The 27,047-nt window shown below is 44.5% G+C and overlaps 1 protein-coding gene across 2 annotated transcripts in view; it reads right to left on the bottom strand.

Moving 5' to 3' along the window:
* Positions 1 to 2,222: 2,222 nt before the first annotated feature.
* The window catches only part of LOC109867871 (noelin), a 29,761-nt gene continuing 4,936 nt past the window's right edge, over positions 2,223 to 27,047 (bottom strand). The window contains exons 1-6 of one of the 2 annotated variants that reach the window (XM_031803086.1): positions 23,025 to 23,766; positions 19,255 to 19,404; positions 18,764 to 18,919; positions 13,866 to 14,085; positions 7,569 to 7,675; positions 2,223 to 4,671 (exon numbers count right to left, since the gene is read on the bottom strand). In XM_031803086.1, the coding sequence (XP_031658946.1) occupies positions 3,997 to 4,671; positions 7,569 to 7,675; positions 13,866 to 14,085; positions 18,764 to 18,919; positions 19,255 to 19,404; positions 23,025 to 23,174 (1,458 nt within the window). In that variant the 5' untranslated portion in view covers positions 23,175 to 23,766 and the 3' untranslated portion in view covers positions 2,223 to 3,996. Of the gene's footprint in view, positions 4,672 to 7,568; positions 7,676 to 13,865; positions 14,086 to 18,763; positions 18,920 to 19,254; positions 19,405 to 23,024; positions 23,767 to 27,047 lie in introns of those variants that run through there. The other variant, XM_031803087.1, reaches the window with a different exon arrangement.

The following is a 27,047-nucleotide window of genomic DNA, read 5'->3' as shown; positions in this document are numbered from 1 at the left end:
ATATCCAGGGAGCTATCAACAGGAGGTAATGTATATCCAGGGAGCTATCAACACGAGGTAATGTATATCCAGGGAGCTATCAACAGGAGGTAATGTATATCCAGGGAGCCATCAACAGGAGGCAATGTATATCCAGGGAGCTATCAACAGGAGGTAATGTATATCCAGGGAGCTATCAACAGGAGGTAATGTATATCCAGGGAGCCATCAACAGGAGGTAATGTATATCCAGGGAGCTATCAACACGCGGTAATGTATATCCAGGGAGCTATCAACACGAGGCAATGTATATCCAGGGAGCTATCAACACGAGGCAATGTATATCCAGGGAGTTATCAACACGAGGCAATGTATATCCAGGGAGCTATCAACAGGAGGTAATGTATATCCAGGGAGCTATCAACACGAGGCAATGTATATCCAGGGAGTTATCAACACGAGGTAATGTATATCCAGGGAGCTATCAACACGAGGTAATGTATATCCAGGGAGCTATCAACAGGAGGTAATGTATATCCAGGGAGCTATCAACACGAGGTAATGTATATCCAGGGAGCTATCAACAGGAGGTAATGTATATCCAGAGAGCCATCAACAGGAGGTAATGTATATCCAGGGAGCTATCAACAGGAGGTAATGTATATCCAGGGAGCTATCAACATGAGGCAATGTATATCCAGGGAGCTATCAACACGAGGCAATGTATATCCAGGGAGCTATCAACACGAGGCAATGTATATCCAGGGAGTTATCAACACGAGGCAATGTATATCCAGGGAGCTATCAACACGAGGCAATGTATATCCAGGGAGCTATCAACATGAGGCAATGTATATCCAGGGAGCTATCAACACTAGGCAATGTATATCCAGGGAGCTATCAACATGAGGCAATGTATATCCAGGGAGCTATCAACACGAGGCAATGTATATCCAGGGAGTTAACTACATGAGGTAATGTATATCCAGGGAGCTATCAACACGAGGCAATGTATATCCAGGGAGTTATCAACACGAGGTAATGTATATCCAGGGAGCTATCAACACGAGGTAATGTATATCCAGGGAGCTATCAACAGGAGGTAATGTATATCCAGGGAGCTATCAACACGAGGTAATGTATATCCAGGGAGCTATCAACAGGAGGTAATGTATATCCAGGGAGCCATCAACAGGAGGTAATGTATATCCAGGGAGCTATCAACAGGAGGTAATGTATATCCAGGGAGCTATCAACAGGAGGTAATGTATATCCAGGGAGCCATCAACAGGAGGTAATGTATATCCAGGGAGCTATCAACACGCGGTAATGTATATCCAGGGAGCTATCAACACGAGGTAATGTATATCCAGGGAGCTATCAACACGAGGCAATGTATATCCAGGGAGTTATCAACACGAGGCAATGTATATCCAGGGAGCTATCAACAGGAGGTAATGTATATCCAGGGAGCTATCAACACGAGGCAATGTATATCCAGGGAGTTATCAACACGAGGTAATGTATATCCAGGGAGCTATCAACACGAGGTAATGTATATCCAGGGAGCTATCAACAGGAGGTAATGTATATCCAGGGAGCTATCAACACGAGGTAATGTATATCCAGGGAGCTATCAACAGGAGGTAATGTATATCCAGGGAGCTATCAACAGGAGGTAATGTATATCCAGGGAGCTATCAACATGAGGCAATGTATATCCAGGGAGCTATCAACACGAGGCAATGTATATCCAGGGAGCTATCAACACGAGGCAATGTATATCCAGGGAGCTATCAACACGAGGCAATGTATATCCAGGGAGTTATCAACACGAGGCAATGTATATCCAGGGAGCTATCAACACGAGGCAATGTATATCCAGGGAGCTATCAACACGAGGCAATGTATATCCAGGGAGCTATCAACACGAGGCAATCTCTCTCTCTCTCTCTCTCTCTCTCTCTCTCTCTCTCTCTCTCTGTTTGATCTGAAGCAGAATGAACTCATGAAAAGACATGACCTCTCAGTATTATTCTTAGTAATACCCATGATGTGGTATTATGGTCAGTCAAGCACACAAACAAACAAAGACACACACAACAGCCTGATCCTGACAGACACATGCACTGTTACCATAACCAGGGGTCTGCAACCTGTGGTTCTACTGTAGAGCCCCGTGGGGCTCTTTAACTGCCCCTTTGTTGCTCCATGACGATCAATAATTCAAGCTGCGCTAGGAATGAGATTAGAACAAAGATTCTCTGTTTATTGACACAAATCATTAACTATCTCATCTCAGGTACAACACACATCCAGCAAAAGCACAAAAAGAGTGAAAAGCCATTGTCCTCTGCAAGTTTTTAAAAAACATTTAAACAGCATTATCCTTTGCTAGCTGAGTGGGAGGGGGAGATACATTTAACAGCATTACCCTCGACTAAAAGGCATACTTTAGTTAACAGAATAGGGTGATGATAATTCAGTTGAAGAGAGAAGAGCCGTAGGACTGAACCCAGGTCTCCAGGATACATTACTTGATATATTATATTGTTCTGTATTCTTCTGAAAGAAATGAGCTGGATATGAGATTCCTCATATGAGGTTCCTCCCACACGGTCCAACTAAACATAGACAGAGAAGCAAAGCCGGTGCCAACAGCAAGGGGGTGATACAAGAACATTAAAAAAGCCTCCGACTGCAAAAATAAACGTTCTAAAAACAAACAAGTGAAAAAGCAAACATTTTTGCAACCAACCCCCCCACATCCCTCTCTTTTATAGGTACAGCATCATATAGCAAAAAGACATTCAGAAGGTAGCAGACCAGAATGGTAAAAAACACTCATGCAAATCAAGGCTGTTTTACACAGAGTCACAAACAACAGGAAAGTCTTTGGCCGGGATTCAATCCAAGAGGCACGCTGTGGCGCAGTTGACAACACGGCTTTTAAAGCCAATGTTCCCGCGTTTGCAGAGATTGCATTCACTGAAAACGCTGCTGATATTGACTCAATTGGAAATTCCCTTTAAAACGTCAAGCGCGCTACTACACAGCTTTGATTGAATTCCGACCTACTTCTTGTACAGTACAACAGTGTGCCCCAACAGTCAGTGCCTTCAGGGAGCGTATTCAAAAATCGTCTCAGGGTAAGAGTGCTGATCTCGGATCCGACTTGCCCTTTAAATCATAATGAATAAGAGGGGGAACCTGATCCTAAATCGGTATTCCTACTCTGAGACACTTTGTGAACACAGGCCCAGGTCTTCTCATGGATGTTGATGATGTTGTTGTTAACTTGTTTACAGACTTCTTTATTTGCTACTGAAGGGATAAAAGGGATAGAATGTGTGTGTGTGTGTGTGTGACAGACGGTGGTTGTAGGCTCTGTGGTCTTCTGCACACCATATGCTGGTTCACCCCACCATTCTCCAAATAATGTCCCAGTTCTCCCAATTTTACCCCTTATCTGTCCAAAGGGCAAGGTTCTCCCTCTCTCTGTCCGGGGGCCAATGGGGGGTCCTGGTTGGCAAACAGTTTATAACCAATCCCATAGTCCTTTGCTAGGACCCCAATGATCCCCATAGAGTAAAGTCCAGGAGAGAGAAGGGAGGTACTTCCTGACAGTACTTCCAGAGACAGACCCAGAGCCGCAGAGACAATCTTCCATGATAGTTACTAGACATTATTTAAAAAAGAAAGGCGTGATATTTTTTTGGCATCTGTTATTTTCAGTCCAATATATAGTTTTGAACTCTAGATGTATCATGTTCCCTTCCTTTTTAGTAAACAGTTCTCTTTTTAATTTCAATCGATGTGCACATTAATTCACGTTGTAGTTCCAGTCATGGTTGATGTAATCTCTCTAAAGACAGTCTTATGATATTACATACTACATATGCTGCTCTTTCCATACAGTCTTTCTCTTATAGATATACAGTATATTCAAATATTCAAATATAGGATGATCTCTCTCTCTCTATTCTCTATATAGTATATTGTAAATAGTCTCCATGGTTACAATTCCTGTGAGCTGATGACATGGAACAGTGTGACATTGTACAGAACCTGGTGTCCATTGTTCCATGCGTAGAGCGCACGGTCCCGAGGGTTGTAGTCAAGCATGGAGATATGGGAGTACTTGTTCTGGAAGGCGATGTCTATGTACTCGTACGTGGAGGAGTTAGTGCTGTAGGCGTAGTATACCTTGGTCCCTCCAGAGTAACCGTTGGTAACATAGAGAGTACCACAGATCATGAAGGCTTCGCCAGCGCTCCTCTTGGGGTGGTTGGTGGTCCAGCTCTTGATGATCTGAAGCGTGCTGGGGTTGAGCTTGCTGATGACGATGTTTCCAGCGTTCTGATTGGTGGCATAGACAGCCCAGAGCCCACCCTCGTCCACCATGAGGTCGATGTCGGAGTGGCCGCCCCAGGCATAGTGATACATGTTGTTGTAGCCGGCGTTGTCCAGCTGGCGTGACTTGCTAATGGCGGAGGTCTTGAAGTCAAACTTGATAATGATGTGGCTCTGGAATTTGTTGAAGTAAATGGAGCCGTTGTAGACCACCTGACCAGTCCCGGACCACGGGTGGGGGAGGCGGTGAGACGTGAAGTTGTCCGTCGTCATGAAGTCCGCCATGGACTTGTACTCCCGCACGAAGCGGTTGTTGTGGTAACCGTCCATGTACCACACCTAACAGACGGAGATACAGACGAGTAGAGAGGAGAGAGTAAATATTAACTTATAGTCAGTAGCAACTTTATAATACAAACAAGATAAAACACACCCTACAGTCATGTTAAAACCCTCCTATCAAACTCCTCAATGCACCATTATGTAGATGGGCGCTATATACATGTGGATCACGCATCATTTCACACTGTAAATCAAATCACGCTGTCAACAGAAAGCCTAATTAAATGGGATGCTTGACTCGGAGCAGAGCAGGGAGCAGTGCTCCTGCCTTCTGCTTCAGAATACAAACAGTCAGGAATGACAGGCAACTGCAGGTGGAGGCAGGCCGGGGCCCAGCCCCACAGGGATAATGTGGATCATCCCGGATAAAAGGCTGCCTAGACCATTTCCTCATTGTTTTTTTAACTCGGCAAGTCAGTTAAGAAAAAAATCTTATTTTCATAGACGGCCTAAGAACAGTGGGTTAAGTGCCTTGTTCTGGGGCAGAAAGACAGATGTTTTACATTGTCAGCTCAGGGATTTGATCTTGCAACCTTTTGGTTACAAGTCCAATGCGCTAACCCCTAGGCTACCTGATGCCCCATTTGCTCCATCCCCTCTTCTTCCAACCCTCCAAGTTCTGACACACCTCAACTTTCCCATTCCCCCTCCTGACAATCTGATTAGCTAATGGATCTTTGAGAGCCCGGATGTAAGGGCCTTAAGGGTCCAGGAAACACCATCACCAACCTTTAATGTTCTCCTCTTACAGAGAGAGAGAGAGAGAGAGAGACCCACACAAACAGACCCCCCCGAGCCCCAGTCCTAACCAAATTATGAGAAAGCAAAAAAAGAACTATATGACACTGGAAAGAATCAACCAAGAAACAGAGCAAACAATAATCCTATCTGGCCCTAAACAGAGAGTACACCGTGGCAGAATAACTGACCACCGTGACTGACCCCAAGTTAAGAAAATCCTTGACTATGTACAGACTCAGTGAGCATAGCCTTGCTATTGAGAGAGGCTCTCGCCATGTGCACACTGCCCACAAAATGAGGTGGAAACTGAGCTACACTTCCTAACCTCCTGACAAATATATGAGATACATATAAAATTAAACATTGATAAACTCCCATATCTGTTAAGCGAAATACCTCTGTTTGCAATCACAACAGCAAGATTTGTGGCCCGTTGCCATGAGAAAAGGGCAACAAGTGGAGCACAAACAACATTGTAAATACAACCTATATTTATCTGTCTTCCTGGTACCATTAGAACACATTACACATGGTCTCATGGATACATGGCACACATGCATAGCACATATTTGACCATCCAGCTTAGCTACCTTGCCTTTAAATGATTATCTTGCCTTACTGTACACTCTCAGACACTCTCACACTACCTTGTATCTCACAAGCAGCATGGTCCAACGTTACACAGAGAAACCAGAAGTATAGAGCAACACCAGAGAGACCCACATATGTAACATGTGCAGTTTTCCTTCGATGTACAGATGATATTATGACTATGACGGTCATGTATGTTTATGTTTGCGTGTGCTTTATGTATTTGTACTATAACCTCTAAACCCCAGATCTGCATACAGATCCATGTGTACATTTTAAAGTCATATAAACATTTTGGCTGACAAATAAACATCTTGGCTGACACCATCCCTTCATTAACGACCTTGCTGTCAGGGCTCGGGTGTAAACCATGCATTTATTCTCTGCATTTGCATTTTAATGTGTTTTAGTAATAAAAGCTTTGTCTGTCTATTCCTCCAACAGATGCCCAGCCCAGGAGAGCTAACTCAGACATGGCCGTTTAGTAGAAGGAACGGAACGGACGGACGGACGGACAGACGGACGGACAGACAGACAGACAGATGGATGGACGGACAGACAGACAGACGGACAGACGGACAGACAGACAGACAGACAGACAGACGGACGGACGGACGGACGGACAGACGGACGGACGGACAGACAGACATCAAAGCTTCTATTAAGGTCAGATTCTGAAGAGGCAACTCTATTATGGGTGTGTCAGGAATCTTAACAGCCTGGCCTCTTCAACTGAGTACAATTAGTCATGTCATCTGAGGAATATAGTGTCCATTCCAAAAGGCAATTTTGATCTGAGCCCTATGGGCCATGGTCAAAAGTAATGCTCTATATATGAATAGGGTGCCATTTGGGATACAGACAATGAGTATAATGTAAAACACTTAGTGTGATCTTCCAGTAGCTACCGCCGTAAAACACAGTGCCAAGGTCAGGAAATCATTACCTTAATGTAGCTGGGCTTTAGACGCTACCAAGGAAAGGAAATCATTACCTTAATGTAGCTGGGCTTTAGACGCTACCAAGGTAAGGAGATAATTACCTTAATGTAGCTGGGCTTTAGACACTACCGAGCTCAGGAAATAATTATCTTAATGTAGCTGGGCTTTAGACGCTACCGAGCTCAGTAAATCATTACCTTAATGTAGCTGGGCTTTAGACGATACCGAGGTCAGGAAATCATTACCTTAATGTAGCTGGGCTTTAGACGCTACCGAGCTCAGTAAATCATTACCTTAATGTAGCTGGGCTTTAGACGATACCGAGGTCAGTAAATCATTACCTTAATGTAGCTGGGCTTTAGACGCTACCAAGGTAAGGAAATAATTACCTTAATGTAGCTGGGCTTTAGACGATACCAAGGTAAGGAAATAATTACCTTAATGTAGCTGGGCTTTAGACGCTACCAAGGTAAGGAAATAATTATCCTTAATGTAGCTGGGCTTTAGACGATACCGAGGTGTTAAAGAGGGGTAATTGTATTTTCTCCATGTTCATGGACGGCTGAAATGTGTGTGTGTGTGTGTGTGTGTGTGTGTGTGTGTGTGTGTGTGTGTGTATACCCTGGTATCTCCTTCTGGTGCCGCAGGGTCAGTCATCCAGGATCCGAACCGGGATCCAGACGTCTTGATGGTGACAGGATCACTGATGCCCGTCAACTTCCCACACGCTGTGAAGGAATAACCAACATAGAAATACCTCTCATAGATACTGCATATCATTCTCATAGATTAAACACTGCATCTGTATGATGGCTAACATGCTCTAATAAAGAAATCATATTGTACTTACACATAATAACATCATTTACAAATTCATATTCACTTAGCCTTCATTCACAAAAGAACAATAGCATGTGTGTATTGTTGTTTGTGTCTATGTCTAGGCCTCCATCTGTCTGTCATCCTCAGAGAATAAAGGTAATGGTCTTGGGTATTCTGTGCATTATGTTTGTCTGAGCGATGGAGGGTGAGAGAGAGCGCGAGAGAGAGAGAGAGAGAGAGAGAGAGAGAGAGAGAGAGAGAGAGAGAGAGAGAGAGAGAGAGAGATGGGGAGAAATGAGGAGAGATTTGATTGTTGTTTCAGGTTATGTAGGATCGACTGAGCTCATGCTGCTGCTGCTACTTGTTCTAGGCTGTTTGAGCTGAGCGTATCGTTAATTAGGCTTGATTGAGGTGTTGATATGAAGTTGACATATCTAGCTCCTGAACGCTTAGCTGCGCCGTGTTCCCTGATGACAGCCAGGTAGTTTGATTAATGGGTTTATCATTATGAACAGATGGTTAACAACCTCATTCTTGTTGTTAGATCTTAATGTTAACTAACGAACAAACAGCTTCGGTCCCGTCCCCTATTATAGTCTCTCTTCCTCTCTATGCTTTTCTCCCCCTTTCTCTCATTATCTCTCTGGCACTAATGTGGTTGTGAAATGCAATTATTCATGTCTATCTATCTTCACCCCTCACTCTTTCTCTCATCTATCTTCACCCCTCACTCTTTCTCTCATGTCTATCTATCTTCACCCCTCACTCTTTCTCTCATCTATCTTCACCCCTCACTCTTTCTCTCATGTCTATCTATCTTCACCCCTCACTCTTTCTCTCATCTATCTTCACCCCTCACTCTTTCTCTCATGTCTATCTATCTTCACCCCTCACTCTTTCTCTCATGTCTATCTATCTTCACTCTTTCTATCAAAAACTGTATTATTCTCTCACATTCTGACAGTTTTGAAAGTTAAAACTACATCATGTGTGTGTTTTGCACACTTTGATTCTGGTTTAAATTAAATGAAATATATCAAGCTGTGACTATGAGACCTCAGCAGGTTAACAGCAGCGAGACAAACACAACATCACATGAGCAAACACAACTACTATCAGCACCTTACATAATACCTCCGTGGGATTACAGACTATAGTAATAATCTGTGTTGATTTATTTCCTCTATTCACCATGTTTCTCTCTTTGGATTATGGTCGGTCTGGACCTCGGGGAGAGAGAGAGAGACGCACATGTGGTCTAATCTAATCTCCTATTGGCCTGAATATGGCTCCAGCCAACCAGAGCTAGACTACAGGGAAATCTAACCCCAAAACCATCAGTTAGTCATTCTGGAATGGAATGATGAGTTGAGGATTATGGAATCAGTGAATAAATGTAGACACATTAGAGAGGGAGCAGCCTGATCCTAGTGTGAATATAGACACATTAGAGAGGGAGCAGCCTGATCCTAGTGTGAATGTAGACACATTAGAGAGGGAGCAGCCTGATACTAGTGTGAATGTAGACACATTAGAGAGGGAGCAGCCTGATACTAGTGTGAATGTAGACACATTAGAGAGGGAGCAGCCTGATACTAGTGTGAATGTAGACACATTAGAGAGGGATCAGCCTGATCCTAGTGTGAATGTTGACACATTAGAGAGGGATCAGCCTGATCCTAGTGTGAATGTAGACACATTAGAGAGGGATCAGCCTGATCCTAGTGTGAATGTAGACACATTAGAGAGGGATCAGCCTGATCCTAGTGTGAATGTTAACACATTAGAGAGGGATCCGCCTGATCCTAGTGTGAATGTTGACACATTAGAGAGGGATCAGCCTGATCCTAGTGTGAATGTAGACACATTAGAGAGGGATCCGCCTGATCCTAGTGTGAATGTTGACACACTAGAGAGGGATCAGCCTGATACTAGTGTGAATGTAGACACATTAGAGAGGGATCCGCCTGATCCTAGTGTGAATGTAGACACATCAGAGAGGGATCAGCCTGATCCTAGTGTGAATGTTGACACATTAGAGAGGGATCCACCTGATCCTAGTGTGAATGTAGACACATTAGAGAGGGATCAGCCTGATCCTAGTGTGAATGTTGACACATTAGAGAGGGATCAGCCTGATCCTAGTGTGAATGTAGACACATTAGAGAGGGATCCGCCTGATCCTAGTGTGAATGTAGACACATTAGAGAGGGATCAGCCTGATCCTAGTGTGAATGTTGACACATTAGAGAGGGATCCGCCTGATCCTAGTGTGAATGTAGACACATTAGAGAGGGATCCGCCTGATCCTAGTGTGAATGTAGACACATTAGAGAGGGATCAGCCTGATCCTAGTGTGAATGTTGACACATTAGAGAGGGAAGGGGACAGATACATATTTCAGGTGTTACATAGAGAGCTGGGCTCAGAGAGAAGAACTATAGGATAGAGAAGGAGGAATGTCTACTGAGATATAAATAAGAGAAGGAGGGAAAGGGAGATGACAGCAGTGATGAAGTAGAACATAGCAATGACGTGACCATCCTCTCCTTTATCTCATCTGTTCTCTAAACTCTGTGAACTCTCCTGCTGGGTGACCTCTGACCGCTCCTTTATCTCATCTGATCTCTAAACTCTGTGAACTCTCCTGCTGGGTGACCTCTGACCGCTCCTTTATCTCATCTGTTCTCTAAACTCTGTGAACTCTCCTGCTGGGTGACCTCTGACCGCTCCTTTATCTCATCTGTTCTCTAAACTCTGTGAACTCTCCTGCTGGGTGACCTCTGACCGCTCCTTTATCTCATCTGATCTCTAAACTCTGTGAACTGTCTCCTGCTGAGTGACCTCTGACCTCTCCTTTATCGCATCGGATCTCTAAACTCAGTGAACTGTCTCCTGCTGTGTATGAATGAGTGAGGGGGGGACTACTTACCACGCTCTCCAGCTGTGTTTGACTAATGGCAGAATTGTGTATGTGTGTGTGTGTGTGTTTGTGAGTCTGTGTGTCTGTGAATTTCTGTGTGTGTGTCTGTGGGTCTGTGATTTTCTGTTTGTGTGTGTGTGTGTGTGTGTGTGTGTGTGTGTGTGTGTGTGTGTGTGTGTGTGTGTGTGTGTGTGTGTGTGTGTGTGTGTGTGTGTGTGTGTGTGTGTGTGTGTGTGTGTGGTAGTGGCAGGAGCGGAATATGTGGAATGGTATCAAATCAAATATATCAAACACATGGTTTCCATTTGTTTAATGGCATTCCATTTACTCCGTTCCAGCCATTCCAGCCATTTTTATGAGCCGTCCTCCCCTCAGCAACCTCCGCTGGTATGTGTTCAATTATCAAATTAACCTTTGACACATTGGCTAATTGGCTAAACAGAGACAGGCAAAAATATGGAATCATATTTTTTTGTCAGTGTAAATTGGGATTAAACAAAGGTCGGACTGTATAATATTGAGAAACAGGTGTTTTGAAACAATTGTGAGACATACATGTAATACATATTTAACTGATAGGCTGTGTAGTATTATGTCTGCTCATGACATCTGGAAAGAAGCTGTGTTCCAGTGTGTTGGGAAAGGATTGTGTTTTTCTTTTCAGGTGTTTCATGTGTGTACGTAGTGTATGTAGTGTACATATTGTACGTAGTGTATGTAGTGTCCGTAGTGTATGTAGTGTACATAGTGTATGTAGTGTATGGAGTGTATGTAGTGTATGTAGTGTACGTAGTGTATGTAGTATATGTAGTGCATGTAGTGTACGTAGTGTATGTAGTGTATGTAGTGTACGTAGTGTATGTAGTATACATAGTGTACGTAGTATACATAGTGTATGTAGTGTACGTTGTGTATGTAGTATACATAGTGTATGTAGTATAAATAGTGTACGTAGTGTACATATTGTATTTTGTATGTAGTGTATGTAGTGTACGTAGTGTATGTAGTATACATAGTGTATGTAGTGTACGTTGTGTATGTAGTATACATAGTGTATGTAGTATACATAGTGTATGTAGTGTACGTTGTGTATGTAGTATACATAGTGTATGTAGTATACATAGTGTACGTAGTGTACATATTGTATTTTGTGTACGTAGTGTATGTAGTGTATGTAGTGTACGTAGTGTATGTAGTGTATGTAGTGTACGTAGTGTATGTAGTGTGTGTAGTGTACATAGTGTATGTAGTGTACATAGTGTATGTAGTGTACGTAGTGCATGTAGTGTACGTAGTGTACGTAGTGTATGTAGTGTGTGTAGTGTACGTAGTGTATGTAGTGTATGTAGTGTATGTAGGGTACATAGTGTACGTTGTGTATGTAGTATACATAGTGTATTTAGTGTACATAGTGTATGTAGTGTCCGTAGTGTATGTAGTGTCCGTAGTGTATGTAGTGTACGTAGTGTATGTAGTGTACGTAGTGTATGTAGTGTACGTAGTGTACATAGTGTATGTAGTGTACGTAGTGCATGTAGTGTACGTAGTGTATGTAGTGTGTGTAGTGTACGTAGTGTACGTAGTGTATGTAGTGTATGTAGGGTACATAGTGTACATAGTGTACGTAGTGTATGTAGTATACATAGTGTATGTAGTGTATGTAGTGTATGTAGTGCACGTAGTGTATGTAGTGTCCGTAGTGTACGTAGTGTATGTAGTGTACGTAGTGTATGTAGTATACATAGTGTACGTAGTGTACGTAGTGTACGTAGTGTATGTAGTGTATGTAGTATACATAGTGTACGTAGTGTACGTAGTGTACGTAGTGTATGTAGTGTATGTAGTATACATAGTGTACGTAGTGTACGTAGTGTATGTAGTGTATGTAGTATACATAGTGTACGTAGTGTACGTAGTGTGTGTAGTGTACGTAGTGTATGTAGTGTATGTAGTATACATAGTGTACGTAGTGTATGTAGTGTATGTAGTATACATAGTGTACATAGTGTATGTAGTGTACGTAGTGTATGTAGTATACATAGTGTACGTAGTGTATGTAGTGTATGTAGTATACATAGTGTACGTAGTGTATGTAGTGTATGTAGTATACATAGTGTACGTAGTGTACGTAGTGTATGTAGTATACATAGTGTACATAGTGTATGTAGTGTACGTATTGTATGTAGTATACATAGTGTACGTAGTGTATGTAGTGTGTGTAGTGTACGTAGTGTACGTAGTGTATGTAGTGTATGTAGTATACATAGTGTACGTAGTGTATGTAGTGTAAGTAGTATACATAGTGTATGTAGTGTATGTAGTGTACGTAGTGTATGTAGTATACATAGTGTACATAGTGTATGTAGTGTATGTAGTATATGTAGTATACATAGTGTACGTAGTGTATGTAGTGTGTGTAGTGTACGTAGTGTACGTAGTGTATGTAGTGTATGTAGGTTACATAGTGTACATAGTGTACGTAGTGTATGTAGTATACATAGTGTATGTAGTGTACATAGTGTATGTAGTGTATGTAGTGTATGAAGTGTACGTAGTGTATGTAGTGTCCGTAGTGTACGTAGTGTATGTAGTGTATGTAGTATACATAGTGTACGTAGTGTATGTAGTGTAAGTAGTATACATAGTGTATGTAGTGTATGTAGTGTACGTAGTGTATGTAGTATACATAGTGTACATAGTGTATGTAGTGTATGTAGTATATGTAGTATACATAGTGTACGTAGTGTATGTAGTGTGTGTAGTGTACGTAGTGTACGTAGTGTATGTAGTGTATGTAGGTTACATAGTGTACATAGTGTACGTAGTGTATGTAGTATACATAGTGTATGTAGTGTACATAGTGTATGTAGTGTATGTAGTGTATGAAGTGTACGTAGTGTATGTAGTGTCCGTAGTGTACGTAGTGTATGTAGTGTATGTAGTGTACCTTCATGTAGAATGTTTCTAAGGTGTGTACTACATGTGCCTGAAGCTTTCACTCTGGTGTGTGTGTGTGTGTGTGTGTGTGTGTGTGTGTGTGTGTGTGTGTGTGTGTGTGTGTGTGTGTGTGTGTGTGTGTGTGTGTGTGTGTGTGTGTGTGTGTGTGTGTGTGTGTGTGTGTGTGTGTGTTAGAGTGTGTGTTAGAGTGTGTGTCAGAAACTTTCTCAGCCTACCTAATTTTTGCATGCATGCTCGGAGTCTCTCCTCAAGACCTGACACTCGGTTGTGGAGTTCCTCGTAGTCATAGGCTCCCATCTCCTCCTGGAGCTCGCTTAGAACTGACGTCAGATTCTGGACCTCCTCCTTAAACTGCAATACCAATTTGGCATCGGCTTTGTACTCCTCCAACACTGGTATCAACGGCCTAATCTCCTCCATTTTCGATTTTATGGCCTGAAAGGATTAAAATAAGCTGGGTTCAGTGTCATGCCTGGAGACAAAAAAGAAAAGACTCCCAAAAAGTATTTTTAAAAGTAGAAAACACCTATCTGGCCCTGACTACTCTAGCCTGGCCTACACTGACATTCTCTCACAGTAACACAATAGCCCTGTGTGTTTGTGTGTGTGTGTGTGTACAGTGTGTTTGTGTGTGTCTGAGCAAACAAATCCTGATGTGTGTTCCACCGTATTGGCGAGCAAGCAGAGGCTCCGTCCTGATGCAGACGAGCCGGTACGTTAAACACAAGCCCTCAGTACACCAGGAAACAATTGGGAAAGCTCTTTATTGGTCATCATCGTTTCAAATGCAACAGAGTTACATGCTTTTACATGTCACACACAACAAAGGGTTTCAGATTTTATTATCACTAATGTTTATAGGTACGTAGTAGTCTTTAGTAACCAAGTATGCATAGACAAAAACCAAAAGTAAACAATAATTATAATAACTGTAAACAACTAATTGTTTTCTTTTGAAAAAGCCTTTTGATGGAAATGTTCTACCAGTAACATGCAGAAATAGATCTGTGGTAGGTAGGTAGGTAGGTAGGTAGGTAGGTAGGTAGGTAAGATAGGTAGGTAGGTAGGTAGGTAGGTAGGTAGGTAGGTAGGTAGGTAGGTAGGTAGGTAGGTAGGTAGGTAGGTAGGTAAGATAGGTAGGTAGGTAGGTAGGTAGGTAGGTAGGTAGGTAGGTAGGTAGGTAGGTAAGATAGGTAGGTAGGTAGGTAGGTAAGATAGGTAGGTAGGTAGGTAAGATATGTAGGTAGGTAGGCAGGTAGGTAAGATAGGTAGGTAGGTAGGTAGGTAGGTAGGTAGGTAGGTAGGTAGGTAGGTAGGTAGGTAGGTAGGTAGGTAGGTAAGATAGGTAGGTAGGTAGGTAGGTAAGATAGGTAGGTAGGTAGGTAGGTAGGTAGGTAGGTAGGTAGGTAGGTAGGTAGGTAGGTAGGTAGGTAAGATAGGTAGGTAGGTAGGTAGGTAGGTAAGATAGGTAGGTAGGTAGGTAAGATAGGTAGGTAGGTAGGTAGGTAGGTAGGTAGGTAAGATAGGTAGGTAGGTAGGTAAGATAGGTAGGTAGGTAGGTAGGTAGGTAGGTAGGTAGGTAGGTAAGTAGGTAGGTAGGTAGGTAGGTAGGTAGGTAGGTAGATAGGTAGGTAGGTAGGCAGGTAAGATAGGTAGGTAGGTAGGTAGCCAGGTAAGATAGGTAGGTAGGTAGGTAGGTAGGTAGGTAGGTAAGATAGGTAGGTTGGTAAGATAGGTAGGTAGGTAGGTAGGTAGTAGGTAGGTAGGTAGGTAGGTAGGTAAGATAGGTCGGTAGGTAGGTAAGATAGGTAGGTAGGTAGGTAGGTAGGTAGGTAAGATAGGTAGGTAGGTAGGTAGGTAGGTAGGTAGGTAGGTAGGTAGATAGGTAGGTAGGTAAGATAGGTAGGTAGGTAGATAGGTAGGTAAGATAGGTAGGTAGGTAGGTAGGTAAGATAGGTAGGTTGGTAAGATAGGTAGGTAGGTACACTCTTGGAAAAAAGGTGCTATCTAGAACCTTAAAGGGAACTTTGGGTGTTCCCATAGGAGAACCCTTTGAATAACCATTTTTGGTTGCAGGTAGAACCCTTTTGTTTCCATGTAAAATGCTTTGGGGTTCAATGTAGAACCATTTCTACAGAGGCTTCCCTTTTGGAACCATTTTTCTAAGAATGTAGGTAGGTAGGGAAGGTAGGGAAGGTAGGTAAGGTAGGGAAGGTAGGGTAGGTAGGTAAGGTAGGGAAGGTAGGGAAGGTAGGGAAGGTAGGGTAGGTAGGTAAGGTAGGGGAGGTAGGGAAGGTAGGGAAGGTAGGTAAGGTAGGGAAGGTAGGGAAGGTAGGTAGGTAGGTAAGGTAGGGAAGGTAGGGAAGGTAGGTAGGTAGGTAGGTAGGGAAGGTAGGGAAGGTAGGGAAGGTAGGTAAGGTAGGGAAGGTAGGGAAGGTAGGTAAGGTAGGGAAGGTAGGGAAGGTAGGGAAGGTAGGTAGGGTTGGCTGGTTGGTTGGTTATTTGGGGAAAGGGGTAGGTGGGGTTTCAGGTAGGTAGAGTGGGCTGGTTGGTTATTTGAGAAAGGGGTGGGTGGGGTTTCAGGTAGGTAGAGTGGGCTGGTTGGTTATTTGAGAAAGGAGTGGGTGGGGTTTCAGGTAGGTAGAGTGGGCTGGTTGGTTATTTGAGAAAGGGGTAAGTGGGGTTTCAGGAATGGTAGAGTGGGCTGGTTGGTTATTTGAGAAAGGGGTAAGTGGGGTTTCAGGAATGGTAGAGTGGGCTGGTTGGTTATTTGAGAAAGGGGTAAGTGGGGTTTCAGGTAGGTAGAGTGGGCTGGTTGGTTATTTGAGAAAGGAGTGGGTGGGGTTTCAGGTAGGTAGAGTGGGCTGGTTGGTTATTTGAGAAAGGAGTGGGTGGGGTTTCAGGTAGGTAGAGTGGGCTGGTTGGTTATTTGAGAAAGGAGTGGGTGGAGTTTCAGGTAGGTAGAGTGGGCTGGTTGGTTATTTGAGAAAGGGGTAGGTGGGGTTTCAGGAATGGTAGAGTGGGCTGGTTGGTTATTTGAGAAAGGGGTAAGTGGGGTTTCAGGTAGGTAGAGTGGGCTGGTTGGTTATTTGAAAAAGGGGTAGGTGGGGGTTCAGGAATGGTAGAGTGGGCTGGTTGGTTATTTGGGAAAGGGGTGCGTGGAGTTTCTTAGTAGTAGTACTAATGGTGCGAAAGGTAAATCATGAACGCTCGTAAATCTCGCAGTACTGTGGTAGCCCAGTTCAGGTGGAACATGGGATTGACCTGCCTCTTCTTCTCTCTTTACATGTCCTAAAGTTAGCCCTGCAAGCAAGAAAATAACATACTGTTGACATCTAGCTCACTAACCTATCTAAGAGACACAGAACAACACACACTGGATTAGAGAGTATGTTAAGCATGCTTTGATTTTGCACTCATGATATGAATGTGGGAGGCATGCATTGGAAATGTAGACACTCAGTCAGGGATGCAGGGGGTGGAAATAGTTGTTTTGTGATTGATACTGCTGTTAATGTTGAGACTACAATACATGCTGAAGTTCAGTCTATCATCATTAGACAGGTAACTGGAGAGGAGTGGGAAAATGGATCTACAGTATTTGTCTGAGTGCCAGGAAACTTACATCAATGTGCATGTAGCTTCTGACTATGAGTGTGCTCGTAAATTTAATCTGGAGTGCCAGAGTGCGCTCAGAGCGTTGTCAGATTGTACATTAGTAAATTCAGAGCGGTTCGCTCTCGGAGCGTTCAGAGCGCACACTGGATGCTCTGGTTGAGGAGTAGGGTTGATCCGAGCGTTCAGAGCGCACACTGGATGCTCTGGTTGAGGAGTATGGTTGATCCGAGCGATCTGACCTCACAACGGCAGTCAAGCACCCAAGCTAACTGGCTAACGTTGGATAGCTTGATAGCTACTTCCAGACACAAACTAGTCAACACCTCACTCTGACCATTTTACTCGCCCTCGCAGAGCTGTTTAGGCTGTTTACATGTTATCTAGAGTGTTGGTGACTGTAACTGTGCGGCTGGCATCAATTTAATGATGCTTTTTGGCCGACGTTTACTGACGCCGCCATGTTCAACGGGTGTTGAGCGTTCGTAAATTCATCAGTTTTTCTGCGCTCTGGCGAGGTGCTCTAAATGGGAGTAGAACCAGAGTGAATTTACCAACGCTCCCTATGTGGTTTTAAAAGTTAGTTGTGACTTACTGGTGAATCTACTACCCTCTCTCATTGAGTAGTTCAATCAATCAACCAATCAACCGATCAACCAATCAATCAATCAAAGAATGTGTGGTGCTAAATTGGCATTGGTGATAATAATTTTAAAGGCAGGAGAGGGAGGAGGAGGAGGAGGAAAGGAGGAAGGAAGGTGAGCCAAGCAATAAATGAATATCTGGTTGATGATAGTTTTTGCATGTGCCCACTGAATTGTTCAATATCCCTCCAGCTCATACCCCAGAATGAATTATGGTTACTAGTGTTATTAGTAGTAGTACTAGTGTTATTAGTAGTAGTACTAGTGTTATTAGTAGTAGTACTAGTATTAGTGGAAATGGTAGTTGCGGTTGTAATAACGGTTACAAGCCAATTTTGTTGTGGAGGAAGACGACTGTTTATTTGGATATTGAATCCAAAACCTTCCTATCAAATGTCCTACCCGGGGGGTCTTTGGTTAATTCTGATACAGTCCTGATACATTACAACTCAGAGCTGTTCCTAGGGACTATAGAAAACACTCTAGGTGAGGTTGGTGATGCTGAACCATAGAAAAGGAAATATGCAGCACACCTATTGTTCAATCTCAACACTCATTCATTAACCAGTAATTATATACAGATAATAGATAAGTATTGAAAGTGCATTTTTTGAGTGCTATCTGTTGATAATCTGCGAGGATCCAGCATCTAAGTATCTTTTCAAATAACTTTAGAATAAGAATGTTGTTGATTATCATCTGATGCTGGACCATATCCTGAGTGGGCCGTGGGCACACACAAAAACCCATCCATGGAGGGTGGAGGTGGTTGTGTCAGATGAGTGGTAGTGGTCATGGTGATAGCCCCATAGCCCCAGCAGGGTGGGGTTAGGTGTGCTGGGCTGCTGCTGTACCTTGTATTGCTTGGCGATGTTCTGCTTGTGGTTCTCCTCCACCTGTCTGAACTTGGTCTCCAGACCTCTCAGCTGCACCTCCATCTTCTCCACGTACTGCAGGTCTCTCTGGGTCCGCTGGTCCAGCACCTGGATGGACTGGGTCATGTTCTGGACCTATCACAGGGGAGATCAGGGAGACATAGAAATGGGCATGAGTATACTCAATATGGCCACCGATTCATCCATCACAGAACATTGGCTTGAATGGGGATGCCCATTTTAGAAATTATATTTCTATAGCATAGTCTGTGATGTTGAACAGGTTGAGGCAGGGTGCTGCTCCCGTAGCTTGTCTGGGGATGCTGTCCATGTGTCTGTGTTTGTGTGAGTGCATGCCTGGGCTGCTGTCCAGGATGGGGGGGGGGGGGGGGGGGGGGGGGATCGCGATCTGTGAGGTACGACGTGACAGGTCATTAGTGTTGCTGTGGACATTATGTCACCATAGTTACCTTCTCCAGTAGCTGCCTCAGCTGTTTGGTGCGGGCGTCTCGTGAACACATGGACTGCTGCGGTGCCACCACAGTGCACACACACCTCCCCTCACTGTCCTGGGCTGAACTGTACACCTGCCATGACTCCTCTGGGTTCGCTGGCAACACCTGGAAGAGAGAGATGGAGGGAAGGATGGACAGAGAAAGGGAAAAAGGGAGCGAGAGATTCAGAAGCAAGAAAGAAAGTGATGTTACATAAAGTGGGAAAGAAGAGGATGAAAGAGAGAGAAAACAGGAGAGTGTTTGAGAGAGGTGAGAGAGGTGAGAGAGGAGAGAGAGGTGAGAGAGGTGAGAGAGGAGAGAGAGGAGAGAGAGGAGAGAGAGGTGAGAGAGGTGAGAGAGGAGAGAGAGGAGAGAGAGGTGAGAGAGGTGAGAGAGGTGAGAGAGGAGAGAGAGGTGAGAGGGGTGAGAGAGGAGAGAGAGGAGAGAGAGGTGAGAGAGGAGAGAGAGGAGAGAGAGGTGAGAGAGGTGAGAGAGGAGAGAGAGGAGAGAGAGGTGAGAGAGGTGAGAGAGGTGAGAGAGGAGAGAGAGGTGAGAGAGGTGAGAGAGGAGAGAGAGGTGAGAGAGGTGAGAGAGGAGAGAGAGGAGAGAGAGGAGAGAGAGGTGAGAGAGGTGAGAGAGGAGAGAGAGGAGAGAGAGGTGAGAGAGGAGAGAGTTGAGAGAGGAGAGAGAGGTGAGAGAGGTGAGAGAGGAGAGAGAGGTGAGAGAGGTGAGAGAGGTGAGAGAGGTGAGAGAGGAGAGAGAGGTGAGAGAGGAGAGAGAGGAGAGAGAGGTGAGAGAGGTGAGAGAGGAGAGAGAGGAGAGAGAGGTGAGAGAGGTGAGAGAGGTGAGAGAGGAGAGAGAGGTGAGAGAGGTGAGAGAGGTGAGAGAGAAGAGAGAGGTGAGAGAGGTGAGAGAGGAGAGAGAGGTGAGAGAGGAGAGAGAGGAGAGAGAGGTGAGAGAGGAGAGAGTTGAGAGAGGAGAGAGAGGTGAGAGAGGAGAGAGAGGAGAGAGGAGAGAGAGGAGAGAGAGGAGAGAGTTGAGAGAGGAGAGAGAGGTGAGAGAGGAGAGAGAGGAGAGAGTTGAGAGAGGAGAGAGAGGTGAGAGAGGAGAGAGGTGAGAGAGGAGAGAGAGGAGAGAGTTGAGAGAGGAGAGAGAGGTGAGAGAGGAGAGAGGTGAGAGTGGAGAGAGAGGAGAGAGAGGAGAGAGTTGAGAGAGGAGAGAGAGGTGAGAGAGGTGAGAGAGGAGAGAGAGGTGAGAGAGGTGAGAGAGGTGAGAGAGGTGAGAGAGGAGAGAGTTGAGAGAGGAGAGAGAGGTGAGAGAGGTGAGAGAGGAGAGAGAGGTGAGAGAGGTGAGAGAGGTGAGAGAGGTGAGAGAGGTGAGAGAGGAGAGAGAGGTGAGAGAGGTGAGAGAGGTGAGAGAGGTGAGAGAGGTGAGAGAGGTGAGAGAGGAGAGAGAGGAGAGAGTTGAGAGAGGAGAGAGAGGTGAGAGAGGAGAGAGAGGAGAGAGAGGTGAGAGAGGTGAGAGAGGTGAGAGAGGAGAGAGAGGTGAGAGAGGTGAGAGAGGAGAGGAAGGGATAAAAAGAGATGAGGGGATGAAAGAAAAAAAAAAAGAGAAAACAGATGAGACAAGAGAATAACAAAAGCATTCATCCTATAATCCAATTGTCAGGGATTTGTTGAATAAAGTATTGTACCCCATCCCTCCTCGCCTGCTCTCTGACTGAATAGGCTTATCTTAGCAGTACGTTTCAATCACACGGTGTATGCTTGTGGTGACGTGTCGCACCCGTTGGAGTGGTGGAGTGGAGTCGTGTGTTAAACCCTCACTACTACATAGATACAGCCAGAGCTTACATAATGTCAGTCTGTCTGTGGGATGCACACGCACGCAGGATTGCGCACGGCGCCATCTGGCCATGATGAGAACCGTTAAACTCCTCCCGCCCTGCTCCAGCAAATTATAACATGCCATCAGAGGGGAACCTCAGCCTATAGAACTGGTCGAGACTTGTCCAAATACTCATCTATGTGCATTATCAAAGTTATTGGTGGCCAATTATAAAACAACACGAATAGAAGGTGTGAGATTGTCAAAACTAAAAAATCAACACAGTCCAATCAGTCCACATTGAGACTGGGCTAAGACTGGCTGTAGTGACACTTCCCTCCTATTCAGTCTCTTAAGACATAGAATATCTGCCTGATTCATCTGAAATATTAGCACTTCCATTACCACTGTACATAAACGCCAACGGCATCCTGATCCTGAATCGACACACTCATCCACAATCTATTGTTTCACTGTAGCCTACATCATGACCATCCTATTTCAATAGTGAACATTGATCTAAGTGCATTGTGATGTTTTTGGCGTACTACTGAGAGTCATAGGATATAGTGCTTGGATACTGTTTTCATCATCCCTGTACATACTATCCTATAAATTCACCAATAATGTACTTAAAATGTGGTAAATTAATTGAAAATAAAACTATGTGAATGTTTAAAACCAACTGGAAACCTTTCCATATTCACTTCACAGGGGCATTGAGTGAATATAGTGACAAGGTGGATGCTGGATTACTAGGTAGAGTATGTACTGTAGTACTCTACTACACTAGCTTATCCAGTCATTAGGAGTATATCACCATGAAAGGCAAATTCGTTTGGAGGAATCTTTTATCAATAATCCCGCGGGAGTACAGATTAGAGAAAGCAAAGCACTCCACCCGACTGATCTTTATTACGATGTAATAACGCAACATTTTGTCCATCTGATCATCACATAATAAACTAAAATGACTATGTAGGCACGGGGATCTGTATTCATTATAGCACAGCCTTTGCATTGAAGTAGATAGTACTGGGTTTTTTAAATGACTCGATTGAAATAGTATATGTCGTGATCCAATAGCTTTTTGCCAAAAATGTAACCCATGAAGCCGTGGGTTTTATGAATGGTTTCATAGTCAACCTTAATACGTAAAATATCTCACAAAGTATGAGACGATTTATATTTCATTAAAATCATAACAATTTACTTTGATTAACCAAAAAGTCAGATTGTGCTTGACAAAGACACAAGAAGACAAGATGCAATATGCCCCGCGTAATAAAATGACCTTTTTTTTTCTCTGGTGCGCCCTTCATTCGATAATCAGAGACCCCGCTGAACGGAGGTTGCCTGGCTGCCGGGGACAAAGAGGAACCCAGCTGACTTCACTGGAAAGGTCTGGATGACAAAATTTCATTTTCACAAAATGTTTACCTTGCAGCGTTTTATCAATGGCAGCATCCAAGCAAACTCATTGTCGCTCTCCGTCTCCACCGCGCGCCCTTGTTCTCCTCCACTTCTCACAACGCAGCGCGCTCCCACACCCCTCCTCGAACATACAGTAAGATACAACAAGGCTATCTCGCTCCCCGTCTCTATATCTATCCCGCGAGTGATCAACATGAGAGAGGCGATATTAATCATGCATCTGAAATTCGATTTTCTCTAAGATCTGACAAGCATCCAGGCGCTGAAAACATAAGCAGCACAACAGAAATACTAGTGACCCTGTCAAGCAACAAATATGAGATTTTGGTGGAGGCAATAGCCTAGTAGGCCTAAATAAACTTTTAATAATTCATTAACCAACCAAATAAAATCCTCTATCCAGGTAAAAATTGGTAGCAAAAACAGTAATTTTTTATGCAGACAAAATGAACCCGCGGGAAGCGTAAAGTAGCGGTGCCACTTACTCCGGTGCTCCTGTCCGGGTAGCCTGCCCTCTCCGCGGTGAGCTTGGTGGTGTTGAGCCCAACTAGAGAGGGCAGAGTCTGCGACATCCAGTTCGTGATCATCGCCATGGTGCTCAGCACAACGCCGATCTTCAACAACGGCACCGACATCTCTGCACTCTGCGTTTAACCCAAACCAGCTTCATTCTATTGGAGCACAATCCGGCGAGAAACGAGCAAGGCAATCCATGTTGCCTAGTGAAGCCATAGCCTTCTGGTGTACCACCCGTAGCCCCGGTTTGGTCGGTTGTTCCTTGGACATTACTGGTGAAAGGCTAAAGGGTTCGGAGTTTGGAAAAAGCCCGGAGGTTTGCAGGTTTGGATCAGATTAATGATAATAAACCCTCGATGTCGAATCTGACAGTCCCGAAAGCCGGGAGAAAGTGTGATTGAGGAGCGGTTCAGAGAGAAAATAAAATGTATCTGGATGGGTATCTCTTTCTCTCTCTGTGCTGTCCCGCGCTCTGTTGGTGTTCCCGTTCTCCGTTCCTCTTTAGTTCACGCCCTCCGTCCGCCTCCTGCCTCGCTCCTTGATTAAGTGCAGTGAATACACACAGGCTGTTCCAAAAGGCTGAGGGAGGGAGGAGATGCCTACGGATCTGTGGCAGCACGAGCAACGCGCAACGGTGATGTCAGCCATGTTCATCTTGCCTGCTGCTCGAGACGCCCTTCCCCGTGTCACCGGGGGTCGGTGGCTGCCTGGCTGGTATTATCTCGGATTGCGAGTTATTATCCCCGGGGGGATTGGGCAAAGAGCAGTTTCGGGTAAGGTCGCGCCACTCGTCCGGTCGCAAGAAGCTGAGTGGTTAATTTTCCAGGCCGGGCAGGTGATATTTTTCTCACCCCACCCCCGTGGAGCGCGAGCTGTTGGGGTACGGAGAATAACTCAACTTGACGTTAATTTAATGAACAACCCCATGTAATTAAAGTCCGTTATTATTTGATTTAATGAAGGTGAGCTAGGCAATAAGGATCATATATAGATATATATGGGGCCGTAGGTAGCCTGGTGGTCAGCCTAGTGGTTAGAGCGTTGGGCCAGTAACCGAAAGGTTGGTGCATCGAATCCCGGAACAGACAAGGCAAGCATCTGTCCTTCTGCTCCTGAACAAGGAAGTTAACCTACTGTTCCTACTGTAGGGCGTAATTGTAAATAAGAATTTGTTCTTCACTGGTTTGCTTTGTTAAATAAAAAATATACACGCATAATAGGGCATGCAATATGGATAACGGGCAACGTATCATCCCAAATGCATTAATACACGTCATACATGTCTTTATTTAAAAAATCCCTACAGCGCACACCTGTCATCATCAGCACTGCATTCGAGTATAAAATAAAATTGAAGAGATGTATGGCCTATGTGAAAGACTCTGGCGCCATCATGTGGCTGCTTTCGGTATTGCTTGTAAACCTAAGGGACAGTCGTCATAATATTGTTCGTTAAATAGCCGCGCGACATCACATGAATGTCACAACCCAATTTAAGTGTGTTTGAATAAATGCGTCACCAAAGGCTTTCTGAAGGTGTTACACGCAAACTTAACAACATTCATGTTCAGCTGGATTATGGATCTCTCTCTCTTTCAACCCACCCATGAGTTTCTGTATTATACTCGGTTAGGAGGATACTGGATGAACACCAGAAAGTGAGAGAGATACCATGAGAGACTGGAAGAAAGAAATCTACCACACCAGAATTGCCACAACACCAATATGACACACCATGGCCCATATTCCCAAAGCACTCAGAGTATGAGTGCTGATCCAAGATGACATGGACAGGGATACCTGGCCCTAGGTCAGCACTCATACTCTGAGACGCTTTATGAATACGGGCCCAATACCTGTCCACTTCTTTTCTCCCATCACCTTGTGAATATTTTGAATCCTCCCTTTAATAATTAGAATAATTTTACTCAATACATTTTTGAATTACAAAGCAAAGCAAATCTTTCTCATGTAAAAATTGTGAAGAATCAGAGCCCCGAGCAGTGCACTGAGCAGAGCACCAAGCAGAGCACCGAACAGAGCACCAAGCAGAGCACCGAACAGAGCACCAAGCAGAGCACCGAACAGAGCACCGAACAGAGCACCAAGCAGAGCGCCGAACAGAGCACCAAGCAGAGCACCAAGCAGAGCACCAAGCAGAGCACCTAACAGAGCACCAAGCAGAGCACCAAACAGAGCACCAACCAGAGCACCGAACAGAGCATTAGAATACTTGTTTAGTTCTCCACCTATAGGCTTAGCTGTAATACTGCAAGTTATTACATCAAGAGCCCAAATATCCACAGTGCTATATGGGCTACTTCTGTCACCGCAGTAATGCAATATGCTGATATAAATAAAAGAGTCACTCTCCCATTCTCTCTCACCTTCACTCTATTTCCCCTTCCCTTTCCCACTCTCCCCCTCTGTGTCTGTCTCTTTCTCTCTCCATCCCCATTCTCTCTCACCTTCACTCTATTTCCCCTTCCCTTTCCCACTCTCCCCCTCTGTGTCTGTCTCTTTCTCTCTCCATCCCCATTCTCTCTCACCTTCACTCTATTTCCCCTTCCCTTTCCCACTCTCCCCCTCTGTGTCTGTCTCTTTCTCTCTCTTACTCTCGCTCTCTCTGAGTTTCTCTCTCCATCCCCATTCTCTCTCACCTTCACTCTATTTCCCCTTCCCTTTCCCACTCTCCCCCTCTGTGTCTGTCTCTTTCTCTCTCTTACTCTCGCTCTCTCTGAGTTTCTCTCTCCATCCCCATTCTCTCTCACCTTCACTCTATTTCCCCTTCCCTTTCCCACTCTCCCCCTCTGTGTCTGTCTCTTTCTCTCTCTTACTCTCGCTCTCTCTGAGTTTCTCTCTCCATCCCCATTCTCTCTCACCTTCACTCTATTTCCCCTTCCCTTTCCCACTCTCCCCCTCTGTGTCTGTCTCTTTCTCTCTCTTACTCTCGCTCTCTCTGAGTTTCTCTCTCCATCCCCCTTCTCTCGACCGTTCTCAGTGTACAGAACACAGCAGTTGTGACTCTGCAGGACAATTTGAGGTATCAGAAGGGGTCAGTTCACCGCTGTGCCTGCCCTCTACTGCCCTGCCCTGTCCATCCCAGCTCAATCCAACCCATCCCTTTCCTGCCCTGACCTCTTCTCCCCTGCCCAGCTCTGCTCACCCCAGCCCAGGGCCATCTCAACTCTGCCAGTCAGTTAGCATATCAGTACTAAGCACTAATACTCTACACTAACACTCTCTGGGACGATTTCCCCAACAGAAAATAAGCCTAGACCTTGAGCATGGTTTTTAGTCCATGACTAAGCTTAATCTGTGTCCGGGAAGCCCTCCCCCTGACCCTCCCCATGGACAGATCAGCTAATAGGGGATAAATCAGTGGACCAGATCAGTCAGTGGAGGACTGCTCAGTCTTGTCATGCTTGGCTGACTATTTCAGAGAGAGACATGTTTATAGGATAAATGTAAAAAGACAATATGGCCATTTCAGATCTACGTCTACGTGTACAACTGAGAAAGTACAGTTTAACATATGTACACTAGTACAACTCTGTGATGATAACTAACTTTCAGAGTTTCACTTGCATTGATTTATGAATAAATCAAATCCAAGTTGTCAATCACAGCATAATGCAATGCAGCTGCAGACACTCCATCTTTCTCTCCTTCACAAGAACTGAATTGATTATAGTGTAAACTTTTCATTATAAACACCTATTTCGCTCTCTCTCTCTCCTAGCGGGTGTAGCGGGCTTGAAGCCTTCAAGGAGCTGCCACGGGAACAGCTGGCCCTTCTCTGCATACCTGATAACATAAACCAACAACAACAACAAACACTCACTATAGTATTTCTGCTTCAACATGTTCATTAAGAAACACAACAAATACTTCCCACACTAGCTATGCTTCAAACATGAAGGAATTCTGGAATAAATACTGCCCAGATCCTCAATAAGGTCTGACTGTGGCCCAAGACCAGGATAACTCCA

The sequence above is a fragment of the Oncorhynchus kisutch genome, linkage group LG23, assembly GCF_002021735.2.
Source record: "Oncorhynchus kisutch isolate 150728-3 linkage group LG23, Okis_V2, whole genome shotgun sequence".
NCBI classification, from domain to species: domain Eukaryota; kingdom Metazoa; phylum Chordata; class Actinopteri; order Salmoniformes; family Salmonidae; genus Oncorhynchus; species Oncorhynchus kisutch.
Note: the sequence above shows the minus strand (reverse complement) of the source record. Positions and strands in the feature narration are given on the sequence as shown.